General features: G+C 40.8%; 1 protein-coding gene across 2 annotated transcripts in view; it reads right to left on the minus strand.

The window, feature by feature from the left end:
• The window catches only part of If (integrin subunit alpha inflated), a 97,126-nt gene that overhangs the window by 26,324 nt on the left and 57,190 nt on the right, over positions 1-13,612 (minus strand). For both annotated transcript variants that reach the window (XM_076790497.1, XM_076790504.1), the window contains exon 5: positions 2,528-2,589. In XM_076790497.1, the coding sequence (XP_076646612.1) occupies positions 2,528-2,589 (62 nt within the window). The remainder of the gene's footprint in view (positions 1-2,527; positions 2,590-13,612) is intronic.

A 13,612-nucleotide genomic window follows, 5' to 3' on the forward strand; every position in this document is an offset into this window, starting at 1 on the left:
TTAAGAATAAAGTTTAATTGGGTATGTTTTAACTTCTACTGTATACTTTTCAACATCACTCCCAGATCGTATTCGGGATTACATTATTGTAAACAATTATTTCAATTTGTCGGTGGTTTTAAAGAAATAAATATTATAACGTTATAGTCAAGGTGAGTGAGACTAATGACAATGTGGATGTGGAAAACAGTGAATCATCTGATGGTTCTTCAATACGATTTATCAACAAAAAGTCTGGCTGAAGAAAACGTTTATGGTTTTCTTCGGATTCTTCTGATTGAAATAGTAAAAATATTGCAATAACCACATTGATTGGGAGGAAAAGAAGTTGTAATCCTGATAATTGGGCCCGAAATTTAAAAAAGCATAAAAAAACAAAAGGTTTGGCATACAGGAATAGAAGAATTTAGGTTAGTTTAGTTAATTTAGTTTAGGACTTTTATCGGCTATGTATTTGGGATATATGAGCCGTTCATTGCACAAATCGATTAACTCCACCAGTCACATAAAAATTGTAACATTACTGACGACTATTTTTTGGCTATTCTTTCTTATTATTTTTATATACCGTTAGATAAAATCTACATCTGTATTTATGCATTCTATAATATTTATTTAAATTTATATTATAAACGGAATTTTAAAAAACAATGTACATTATTTCATCGCATTTCTCAACTTTTTGTTTTATGGAGTTAATCGATTTGTGCAATGAACGGCTCATATAGAGCATCGAGTGATAATGTGCCCCCCCCCCCCCCGTTTTACGCTTCTTCTTAAAATCTGATTTCATGAATCAAATTGTGACCTAAATTTCAAGAAAATTATGAGATTTTTAACACTAAACCTACCGCCAATTCTTGTATACCTATTCCTACCGTGCGCGGTCAAAATGACTGGTCCTTAAAAAAAGTTATCGTTAATACAATTAATGGCAGATAATAGTCAATTTGTTGCTGAATGAATTAGTAGATGAACAACTTCCATAAAATGACGATACAAATTTATTTTTATATAATTTCGATACTCTCTCCTCGATTTACAAAATTGTACTGTGTTGTCCACCATTGCGGTTTGGATGTATTTGCCATGAAACGTACGCACTTGATAGCGTCTCATTCAATAAGGCGGCTCATTTATTTTGAGTTTAGGTTTAGAAGAGCTATTAAAATAGAACAGTTATTTAAATACTATATTATCTCGTGCGGTCAAATTGACCGGCCGCGGTAGGTAGGACAGACAACAAATATAATATTTGTTGGAAAATAAAAATAAAACGAGAAATAAATACTGATTGTATACATACTTTAAGAAAAGTCGTACAGATCAATAGCGATGTGATCATGTTGTATGTACGAAATTGTACGCAGAAGTTTGAAAAGGTCAATTTGAAAATCATTTCTACACACACTTTCATCTATCACCGAAAACCATTCGCCCCATTCGCAAGCCTAGCATGTCCCCAGCCATAAAATTGACTCGTCCTAACAGGAAGATCCGTGTCGGGTCCAGGTACCCGAAACCCATTCCTCATACGTTTCACGTACCGGTACGTTCTTTTTTTTGCCGTCGCCAGAATAAAACCCTAACATACCAATTTCGAATTTGTACCTATTGCCCCTGATACTTATCGCGTTGTCTCGTGGTGGCGATGGCGAGAGAGCATCGGCGAAGAAGGTATCGAACGGTAGATCGTGCAGGTGCAACAAACGTCCTACGGCCTTTAGGTGTGCGCAGGTCGAGATGCATCTCGAGTGAAAATCGAGTAAAAAAGGTGGCCGACGCCTACGGTTTCTGTACGACGCCTCCTCCCCCGTTTCCCCTTCGGAGAAAGAGAGAGAGAGAGAGGAACCAGAGAGCCCTCAGGATTCGCCGACGCGATGGTCAGAAAATCGAGCTTTCGACAAGACAATCGTATACGAGAGAGGGCCCCGCCGATTGCCTCTATGCCTCCTCGCCATGCACCACGAATACGAATGCCCGGTGTCGGAGGTGCGTAAGGTAGGAATTCACATTCCTGGCCATATTCGGCTCTCGCCGACCCCTCGTATCGCCTCTTAACTCTTTCAGAACCCGGCACCCGCCAGGACACGTGGGGTTACCGTATTTATATCCCCCGGGTGTATAAACACAGTTAGACCGTACCAACTCGAAAGCTCGTATTTGGCCTCTCTCGTTGACTTCAATAGTTCAAGCCTGAATTTTAATCTCGCTCCCCCGCCATTACGCCCTACCCTATTCGTTTGTCCTTGCTGCACGCTCTTCGGTACACGTATCCAGGATTTTGGTCCTCGACTGTACGCCATTTTGACATTTCCATTTGCACAAGCGTGGCTCGACAATGCTGATCTTTTATTTTACATTGATCTTTCGCGAGAAAAGAAGGCGAAAACGGCCATCTTTACGGTACACCTCGCCAAAAAGAGAAAAGAAATGAACAATACTCATAACTATACACTGATATAAAGTGTTAATCATTTTAAATGAAATATTTCGAGATGTGGTTGCATTTGATTTTGAACCTTACCTTGGATATGGCGGCGCCCAATCCAGCCTGACACGATCCCTGCCGGTGGTATCCCCAGTGTTCTGAAACGGAAACACGCAATTATACCGTGTCGTCCTTCGCTATTCGAAACAGAGACGTCATATCTCGGTCGATTCGTTTGAATGGACCCTTGACCACGTACCGGGTGCCCTCGATAATTGAGTGGCTTCCGTGACTCCTAATCTCAGCCGTTTTTCGGCTTATAATTCAATTATAAAGTAAATGGAGAGTGATTGACGCGAGATGAGATAAAGGGACCGGGAAATCAAGATTAACCCTGATGTTGCGTCTTCAAATTGTGGATCCGTATCAAAATTTTGCATAACACGAATATACTTCGAAATCAATTTTAAGAAATAATTATTTAGCGTGGAAATGTTACATGAATTTCACCTTATCGAAAGAGTGTGACAGGTGCGGTTATGTTAAATATTACTATCGTTTTTATTAAATTATTTCGGGATCGTTTATTTATAAGGTTCGATGGTTTGTGTATATGAAGAAAACCTTTTAATTTATATTGGATTAACATCGATGCAAATTGATTATTCAGAAGGAGAAATTGCACTGGCATTAACAGACTCTTGTTCCCATGGGAAAGCGTGAAACATTTGGCACGTTCGCATTTGTAAGACGTCTTCGATGTAGCGATGGTTTTTCGAGACGTTCGAATGCATTTGAACCAATGTTGTATGTACAATAAACATAGAATATTCTAAACATTCAGAAACTTATCTACGTACATTACCATTTATTTCGAATATTTTGTTCGCAAAACATTTTTTTTTTTAATCTGAAGGTGTTGGTAGTCTAACTGAATTTTTCTTAGACAAAATAAATAAATGCATTTATTAAATGTTAGACATCGGATCTTTTTGTTCTCATTCTTCCCCACCAAACTCTTGCAATTGAAAACCTTGATGTAAAAACCAGTTAATTTTTCTGTAAAATTCTACTCTTTCACTTGGAAGTTCTTTGAAGTGGGGATTAAACAGTTTTCAAAATCTAGATTTGCCTGTTCTTTACACCAAGGTCTTCAACGATTTAGGGCCCAGATTTGATCGCCTCGAGCGACGTACAAACCCACCACTACTTGTATAGTGACACGGAGATCGTTTGTCGAGCTATCGACTAGGAAGTCGTGTAGGCATCGCTTTAAAGACCCATCGCCACGCACTCTCGCACAACTCCGAAGGAATACGTGCATGCATCATTAATCCCAGATCGATCTTCCGCCGTGACGCCTTCGCAATACGTTTTCCTCGCGGGATCGAGAAGATCGATGCATCAGTTTCTCTTTCGAGCCTCTCGTGCAACTTTCAGGGAATTTCTTCTCGGTGCAGAGATCTCGATGAAAGAGTTTAAATTCGATTGCGACCCAATTGCGACTCGAGTACTGTAGATTGAGTGTGATTAAGTGGCAATTTAGGAGGTCAATATATATTTAATTATCCTATCTGGGTTCGTTACTTCGTAGAAATATAATTATTAGACTGCGGATTTTATAATATAGTGTATACACTCCTAAAAAAAAATTAAAGAATCACCTCTACGAACCCGAGAGATTGGGTCAACTTCAAGCGATCATAATTCCGGCAAAAATTGTTGTACCGGTATTTTTAAAAAATCAATTGAAAGCTTGAAGTTTCTACTTTCAGATGCTTTTTCAAAATTTTAGCTACGTTGCTTTTTGACACAGTCACAGCGTCATAAAGAAGACTTTGACAGTTACAAAAAATTTTGTTCTTGGTCTAAGCATATTTTCCGAAAGACCAGGTATATCGAAATGTTGGTTAAAAAACAAAAGAAGTGCCTTCAAGAGAAAGAAGTTCTCTTTCTATTGCCTTTTTGCACAAGATTCTACGATAATTTTTTCGCTTTTCAGAGCCAGTTAAAGTTGAGAAGACCATTTCTGCTTCAATATTGCATAACTCGAACAAAAAAATCGCACTATGTTCGAAAACCAGGTTTTTTGCACAGGAAAGCAGGCGAATTCGAATGATGGTTACGCGATTTATCAAAAAAATTTATCTCCCTCCATGTGATGTCTGGAAGATGAACGAAATTTTTTGTAACTGTCAAAGTCTTCTTTATAACGTCATAGCTGTGTTAAAAAGCAACGTAGCTGAAATTGTGAAGAAGCATCTGAAAGTAGAGATTTCAAGTTTTCAAATGATTTTTTAATGATATCGATACAACAATTTTTGCCGGAGTTATGATTACTTGAAATTGACCCAATTTCTCGGGTTCGTAGAGGTGATTCTTTAATTTTTTTTTTAAATCTTATAGTACAAGGATAACGCAGTTTAGCGACAAGACACAGCACCAACAAGAAGAGCACTTCGATCCAGACACGGTTTATGGGAAGAAAACAATTCCTTCACATTTGATCGCGATTCGAACGGTCACAGTGATCGGAAGCGTATCGCGGTATTCAAGTGTCTCAATAAATAATTCATCCGACTCAAGCGACTTTTTTCAACATCCGCAGTTACCACTTCGTCCGATGCGCGCATCTGGCACCGTCGTCCCACGATTACGATTTTTATGGCTTCCTCGTAGCTCGTGGTTTCCTATAATTTCCCGTTTTTCCAACCGTCTCAAACCAGTTGAAACGTCGCGTCCGCTGGTGACACGCGTGTACCCAGGTTTGACAGACCGTTTTATCCGCGAGTGATCCTATTTCACGTGCTGAAGCGGCAATTACGCGTCATCGAGAAAAACGAAGGGTTATTATAGCTGTTCTTCTGGCAATTCCCTGTTGCCGTACCCGCGAATCCGCCGCCTGGAATGTCCTTTCGAAATCGCAGAAATATCTCCGTTTTTTAGCCGTGTCCGATGGATCGCCTGGAGATTTCAGGGGAGAACAATAGCCGGCATTTGTGCGAGCAAAAACGAGAAAAACGGGATACGGGAAATTGATTTCTCTCTGCTCGACGTGTTCATGCTGGGCAGTTTCTAACTACTCGATCGACTCCTTCATTTTGTTTCGGTGGCGTTGGCAGTCGTCTCTGTTCTGGGAATTAGGTGCATTGTCTTTGATTCTAGTATGGCTTCACTGTTGCGTACGTCTTGTAACTGTTTTTTGTTATTCGGTTGCGGGAGTTTGTGCCATTTTCAGTTGTTCATAGCTAGACTGTGCGACGTTTCATTTGCGACGATTACAAATGAGATTAAAATCGAAACGTTCGTAGGGTCGATTAGAGGGCACGGAAGAGGACAATTAGACCGAGCGGTCCGTTTCTCGAAACGTCAAACGCAATTGTTGCGAGGAAGATCCGAAAGGGGTAGGTAACCCAGTCGACGTCACGCAGGAAGTAAAATACGTCGTCCGAGAGAAAGAGGTTTTAGTTTCGTTTCACGTGCCAGCCACTTTATCGTGTAGTCCCGAGCCGTGCGGAAGTTCTTTTACGCCCATCGCCGTACATCAATGCGCACGATGAGAATGCAGAAATGCAGCCACGAGGTACCCGCACGTACCAATTTCCTTTTCCTTTTTTTTTTTCGTCCCCAGGCGTTCTCTTTCAAATCTCGGACATTGCGAATGACCACAGTCAAATAGTAGACCGTTTTATTTCGATCAGCGAATCAAATTTCTTTACTTGATTGGTCGTAACTGTTTTCGTTAAGGGACTCTCTATTAGCTATTCACAATCCGAGTTATTATTCTCTGCGAAAGCAGGGGAATTTTAATTGAAATTTTTCTGTTTTTTTTTTGTTCTTTTCTCAGCACGCAAACTAATTTCCTGTACGTTTACGTACGACATTATCTCTACCACCGTACAATAAATAATTATATAAGAAACGACACGCAAGGCACACACCTTTCTCACATTTATCGTGCACCACGTTTGAGAATGACGCATCAAATTGACATAAGGGCCAGATAAGGACAATTCCCCAGAAAACCCATCTCTGCAGAAAATGATAAAAATATATTTGCTGAGAGATAGTACCCCAGCGAATTCTTCTTATAATATTATTGTGCAATCGTCGTTTGCTCCGATTAAATAATGATGCGAGTTGCAAGCAAATGTTTCGCTCTTGCGGTGAGCGTTTAAAGGAGTTAAAAGGGCTCGTCCGTGGTGACTCAGAGTCGGCTAAACCGATGATTCCGGTGTGACACGCTTCTACGGGGAATCGAAACGTACATGTACGGTGATCTAGTATTTGATACACGTCACTCAAAATTCCCGCAGGTTGTCCGCGGGACGAGCGAAAAACCTCGAAGAGGAAACGGAATGGTACTTTCACATTCCCGCCGGTGCCCGCGAGTAAGATTGATAGCGCGAATGTGACCGCCGCCTCGAAAGATTAATCTCGGGCTGACACTTGGCATTAGCGTCAATAAGCTGCGAGCAATCGCGACGAGTCGCCGCCATTAACCGACAATCGGTCGCTATCAATCCTGAGAAGCAACAAAACCCCGCCGCGTCGCTCCACGACGGACTCTTCGTACAGCCTGTCAAGGTTACGTTCGCATCGATGTAATTAGTTGTCATCATTAACCGTATATTGTGAATTATTGGCCGAGCTGGCTGGATCAGGGCCACTGTGTCGCCTTCGAGGCACCGTATCGATCGTTTTAGAATGGTAACAGGCAGATTGCGGACGTCTATGCGAACCCACGCTCTGCCAGAGATACGAAGAACTTGAAGCTTACTGAAAAATGGCACTGCATCCAATTTTAATCGATACTGTGATTTTCTAGCTTTTCACCATTTTTGCAACTCTATCGTTAAACTGCGATACGCGGCGATACAAAGCAAGGTCACGTAAAAGCTAAACAAATGAAATAAATTCTGAAAATAACATATTCCAGCACAGTATAGCACTGAAATGCGTATTTGATGGTAACAGGTGAAGTGTTTATTTGCAAATAGTTTCACAGGCAGTTAAGAGCTGTTCACGTGACTGGAATGGCCTAGCCTAGTTAATACGTGCACGCTGCTTATAATCATAAGCCATATGTTAAAGTCATCACCCTTTTCGTTGCAGCGGTTGCACGATGGCCACTTTTAGCTGGTTGCTGGAAGAACTTGAAGAAGGTGTGCACGGTATGATTAGAATCGTAAAAGCAACTTTGGGTAATTATTGTTTCCTGTACCGAGGCTTATAGTGCATTCATTGCACGCGCAGAGCGATAAACCCTTTATTATATGGCACTAACACTGGCTAAGATATGCCATAAACGCATAAAGATTCGTGGTGTAACGAGTAATAAAAAGAAACGGTATCCATTTTATTCGACCACGTGTTGCGTAAAAAATATTATTTCTAATAGCGGCTAATAAATATTCCGTTTTCTTTTAGTTTGTATAATTCCAAAAATATCTGTGAACAATATTTTATTTGAAGGACAGCGAGGTGTAGACACACGGAGTTTACATTTCCGATCGAATTGTTATTTGATTTTGTACGGACACTCAGTTTTCTGGAGAGAAGGCCGAGAATTAAATTTCACACCTAACATAACGTTTGAACCCAGCAGGACGGAGTTTGTAAAATATTTTTCTGTAAATTGTACGCAAGCTTTGCGTCTCGTGGACGCCAGGCAACGCGCAGCGCGTAACAGCGTGCGCGCAGTAAGAAAACGGAGCGTGTATGGGAGAATATCCGGTGGGATCCCCGTACGATGGTTTCTCCTACATGGTCACGTATGCACATACGTTATAAACGGCGACGAAGGGGTCCTGACGGCCGATCGGTCGCTTTGGACGAGCTGCCAGTCACGCAATTACATCAATCGGTCGTCGACGACGATCCAGCCGTGTAGGGCGGCGAAGAAAGGAGACGTAAAACGCATCTTTGATAGGCGTCGTTGCGAATGCGAATGTTGATCCATCCGATGCTGAAGGCGGACTTTGATTGAAACTTGAAGTCCCCGGTTGCATGCAGAAGAAATTCGATGAACTGTGCATGACACGATCCGCGGGATACCGATCGTTCGTAAATTACGATAAGCCGCCTTCTAGGCAAATTACGGGGATCCCACTGCCATTTCATGGACGTTGCAGTTGCTCAGCAAAATGGCATTGAAATAGGAATATTATGACTTCCGCCACCGACGTTATTTTATTTTAGCAATTGTCTTGTTACGGTATTCTATTAACACTTTAATTACCAGCAAGTGACTGCAATTTCATTCAAAATTCAACAAATTTTTAGAATTAATATAAACAATTATTGAGCTGTTAAAAAGTCTGTTAACGGAGTGTGAAGTGTTAAATCTCCTGCAAAAAATATGTCCTGTAACCATCAAAGCGAACTTATGAGGTAGCCTGTGGTTGGAAAATTTATTTACTCGCGTGTTCACAACTAAACAAATACCGTGACTGGATTAGATCTCGAATGCCTGGATTAGGCTTCCAGGGTCGAACGGGCAACCATGTTTGCGAGGGGGCTTCTAAGGTAGCCGTAATGTGTGAAGCGACAAAGGGCAGGTTCGATTGGGTGATATCGTCTCCGGTCGATCTATTTATAATCCTTCGTGTCTCGATGCTCTGCGAGGGTGCTATTCTTGTCGGTAAGAGAGAGTGCTTTGCACTCGAACTTGGGCCCAGGACAAGTGCCAGGGAGCTGTTTTCACGTATGAAACGCTGCTCGACGCGAGAAAATGATTAACGTTGTCGATAGACCGCTGATCTTCACGCAAAATAAAAAATTTCTACGCGAATCACAAGAAACAGCATCCAAATACGAATTTCTCTTTTGTTTCAATCATTTCAATCAAATGATATATTTGCGTACCTTTTTCACAGTCTTTCTGCCGTCTTAAATTAAATTTCACCTACCGAATATTCTTCATAAAAATTCTTTCCTACAACTTTTTTATACACAGTAGAACCTCGGTTATGTAAACCATTGGTATTACGTATGATATCTTAACCTAATGTTTTCATAGAAGATCGATAGATTCTTTAGAAAAGCGTGAAGAATTCGGATTTTTTAAGAGGAAATTAGAATGGTGCGGCGAAAGCGTTTGCGCGGCACACGCGACTCTTAATGGAGTAACAGGGAATGAATGAGGCTACTGTGATTCTGATTCCACGTAAATGTATGCGAGTGACGGTGAGCGATTTAGTATACCCCACCAAACCTATCTGTTTCCTGAAAAACTTTTCAAATCGCTAAAAAAAGGTTCGGTAATCAATGGTGTTCGTAAAAAATGTATGAAACACTAAGATTTAAACGCTTAAAAGACGAAAGCGGTGATCAAGAATAATATGAAAGTTAATTTCGAAAAAGTTCAGAATTTTTTCTCGAGCGATTCCCAGTATGTAGTAGGGGCTGTCACGATAAAATCGAGTCGTTCTTATTGCACGATGGCATCCGAGATCTTGTCTCCCGGCATTCCAGCCACCAATACTTCGTCCCGGGACAAACTACTCGTAATTTTCATTGGCCGCCGCGAATGATAGTCGTCGGCGGCCGGCCACGATTCGTTTTAATGAATCCGCGGCAAGAAGAGATACTGCGGTAGCGCGAAGACGGCAGATCGGTAACACGATCGTAATTCAAGTAAGATCAAGTACTAATTGGCCTCGTTGGAACGGTGTTGAGTCGGTGGCCGGAGGCAATGGCGCCTTCTAATTACGATTTTTTCCCCCACCAACCGTAGACCCAGCGGCCGCTTTGACTATAGTGGGCGGATTTCGTCGAAGAGATATACAGTTACTGCAATTCATTGCCACTTTCACCCGACGGTTATTGTTACGCCGTCTTTCGAGCTGCTGCCCTGACGCCTTGTTCATTGTTTGACGTACGGCTGTCTCGTCTGGTCGCAATAGCGTACGCACAATGGCGTCTATGTGGAAAATTGTGGCAGCACGACTGTTATACAGCGTATCCAAGAAGTGTTTAAACTGCAATAGTCTCGTGAAAAACGATCGTACGACGATAAATTCGGACTCATTTCAAAGCTAGAAGCCTCTAGTTTCGCAATACGTCGTTCGTTTTATTCTAATCGATTTTTTCGCGACACGGGTGCGAGAAACTGAGAACGCGGTTTTTCTAAAAAATGCTGCACATTCAAACGTCCGTGCAAACTTCGATAAATCTTTCTCGTCGCTGAAACTACCACAGATTTAAAGACCGTTCCCCTTTACAACGACACCTTAAAAATCGATGCACGATTTTTTTTTAGTCGTTCTATGGAATTTTGAATGAGAGCTGCGGCGCTAGAGTGGTATAATTATTTTTTAATCAGTTCGAAAAAGTCGTACGTCAATTTTTAAGGAGTCGTTGTAAAGAGGAATATTCGCTGTTCATATCTACAGCAGTTTCATTTAGGAGAGAAATTTTTGAAAGATTTGGGGGACGTTTGAATTTGCAGCATTTTTAAAAATGTAATGGTAAAAGTATGTTAGAGAAAAATGAGCGTGTAATTATCGCACGAAGAACGTAATTGCGGGCGTTTATCTTCTTAAAATAACTTGGGAAAAAAGTTTCCTGGTTGACTTAAGGGGAAACGTTTGCAGTCCGATACCAAGTTTGGGCAAACACAAGAGAGATAGCCGTTTAAAAGGAAGTACTAGAAACTGCGCGGCGCCGTAATAACTGTCTGATTTCTGCGGAATCGCGGTTTCAAGAAGGCTGGATGAGACTCGCGCTGCTTTCGTTCGCGTAATCGCTTGTCTTGACCCATCGAAGGTGGTGGACAGAGTGTGAATCATAAATCGTCGAGCATGCACGTACTCTGAGACCTCCAAGGTGGCACTAAAACCTCTTTTTAGTAGCGGCTAACACCGTGCTCTCTTTTTTCCCCTGCTTGCAGAACAGTTAACACTTTACAGGCCATTAGGCAAGACGATTTTTCGCTGAGTGTGTCAATCGACAAGAAACAGTATAGTCTTTATTGTTAGGTGTAGAAAAAGGGGTCACGACGCAGTTTCAACCAGTAACTGAACAACTAGATGTATTTATTTTCATTAGCTTCAACCAGAAATCTCATTAGCGAAGCATTTACATCAAAGTTTGCAGATCGCTACCAAAACCCTCAGCGCTAAATGCTCTGTAGTAGTGTGCGTATCTGAACAGGAAGTGCGCCGAAGGAAAAAACGGCAATTGCACATTCATGCTAATTTAGGTGTCACTGTGTGTTTTTCAAAGGAGCGGAGATATAACGTAAGTGTACAGAAATAAAAGTTACGTGGCTGCAGATGTTTCGTGGTGTACATCTTTCGCGCAGGTGAAGCACGAACACCGATACGTCATAAAATAGCAAATCACGTTCAGCGTTTAATGAAATTGTAGCAAACTTTTTACAAGAATAAAAAGTTCAATCTTTATTCGAAATATAAATTTTGAAAACAGTTTAACATTAAACGCAATATTGAATTTATGGAAGTATTTCGTAATTTGCACAGCAATAGGTCTTCGAATAAAGAAATAACTGTAGAATAAAAAATCTGAGACCAGTCATGGTCATGGTGGTTGTGTATGTAACATTGAGAATTGCAACAGACCAGAATTTAATTCGCGATCTTACCGTTCCGAAAATGTTCATGAAAGGAGTGTCGGATAAACGGTTCGAGCTCTCATAAATAATTCAAAATCGTCGAAGAATGAGTCAATTAAAAATCAAGCATTCCAGCACTGTGCGATTCGCGAGATCGAAGGACGCGGAGAATGAGAATGGAGTGCCAGCAAATATAGTACGCAGCTGTGAAATCGAGCGTGCACTCCGTTCCGTGAAGGAAATTATACTTATGACATTGTAAACGCCGACAAATGAATGCCAGTTACACGAAGACAGATAAGCAGACAGAAGAACGTGCACGGCAATTCTCTCCAGAAAAGGCAACAATGAGCAACGCTATACTGAAGAGCAATCAAGCGAGGTTACGGCTATAGTTGGATTCAAAATTGACTGGTGGCGAGGCGCCATTCCCACAGCAATAAATGACACCGATATCCATCGATGGCCATTCGATTTTGTAGAATACAAATTCCTTTATTAATAGCATTTTTGATTTTTCGGAATAAATAAGTACACTGCTGGAACTAAATTATTGGCATAAGTATGCTACTGAAATCAACATTATTGATATAGCAATGAAGAATCCATATTTTATCGAGTATTTTAATTAGAAATATACTTTCAAAGAACTCTGCTAAGATACTCTGATTAAATTGAGAAAAGAAAATGGAACTTTTTAAATCTTTTATTTGCCTCTGATTTAGTTAACGTATTTATTATTTGCAGATCTTTACAAAATCAATAAAATGAGTTGAATAAAATTTCTATATATTGTTACATAACAATTTTAATGAATTCAGTATAATAAAACAGTATTTTTAAATTCCTCTTATCTCTCTGCCGTTCTGAATTTCACCTACAAAATTTTGTCATAAATGTATAAAATTCGCAATCTATTAGTAAGAGTCCTTAAACTGATCTTCAAATATTAATATTAATTTGAAATTCTTTTCAATAAATTCAATTTGATCTTGTTTACAAAAAATAAAAGCAGAAGTTTCTTTGCTGTTTCTGCTCGGCAAATTTGATTAGTTGCTTAATAGAGAGGAGAACTTTCGCTGATAAAGTGTATGATAAACGGCATCACGTGTTCACGAACAGCGAGCTGAAACCTCGCCACGATTCTTGGGAAAAGCGACAGCAAACGTTGGCTCCTACAAATTGTTTAATTGCTCGCTCTCATCGCGGAATTTCTGGACGATGAGGTCACACGTCGCCGGGCCGAATCGTTTCCGTGAGGATATCATGATTTTATGACGGATTGTGTAGTTTAACATCTCAGCTTCTTTTTGTTCAAAAGTGTGAATTGTTAGGACGTTTCGCTTGTTTATCATCTCGATTCCAGCGAGTACACTTTCAATGCGAACTTGGAATTCGCAAAGAAATGTGGAGCCAACGCGCGTCGTCGCAGGAAATGCATTAGCACGGAATGCACCATGCGCGCGTGCACGCACAGGGATTTGTCTTTTACCAAATGCTGGGACGTTCGTTGGGACATACTTTCGTTACAGGAAAAGGATGTTTCTGTGGTCTGCGTGCGAGCACCGGATGTAATGAGTGTTACCATTCGTATGCCCCGTGTG

Source organism: Halictus rubicundus, chromosome 1 (assembly GCF_050948215.1).
Source record: "Halictus rubicundus isolate RS-2024b chromosome 1, iyHalRubi1_principal, whole genome shotgun sequence".
Lineage (NCBI taxonomy): Eukaryota > Metazoa > Arthropoda > Insecta > Hymenoptera > Halictidae > Halictus > Halictus rubicundus.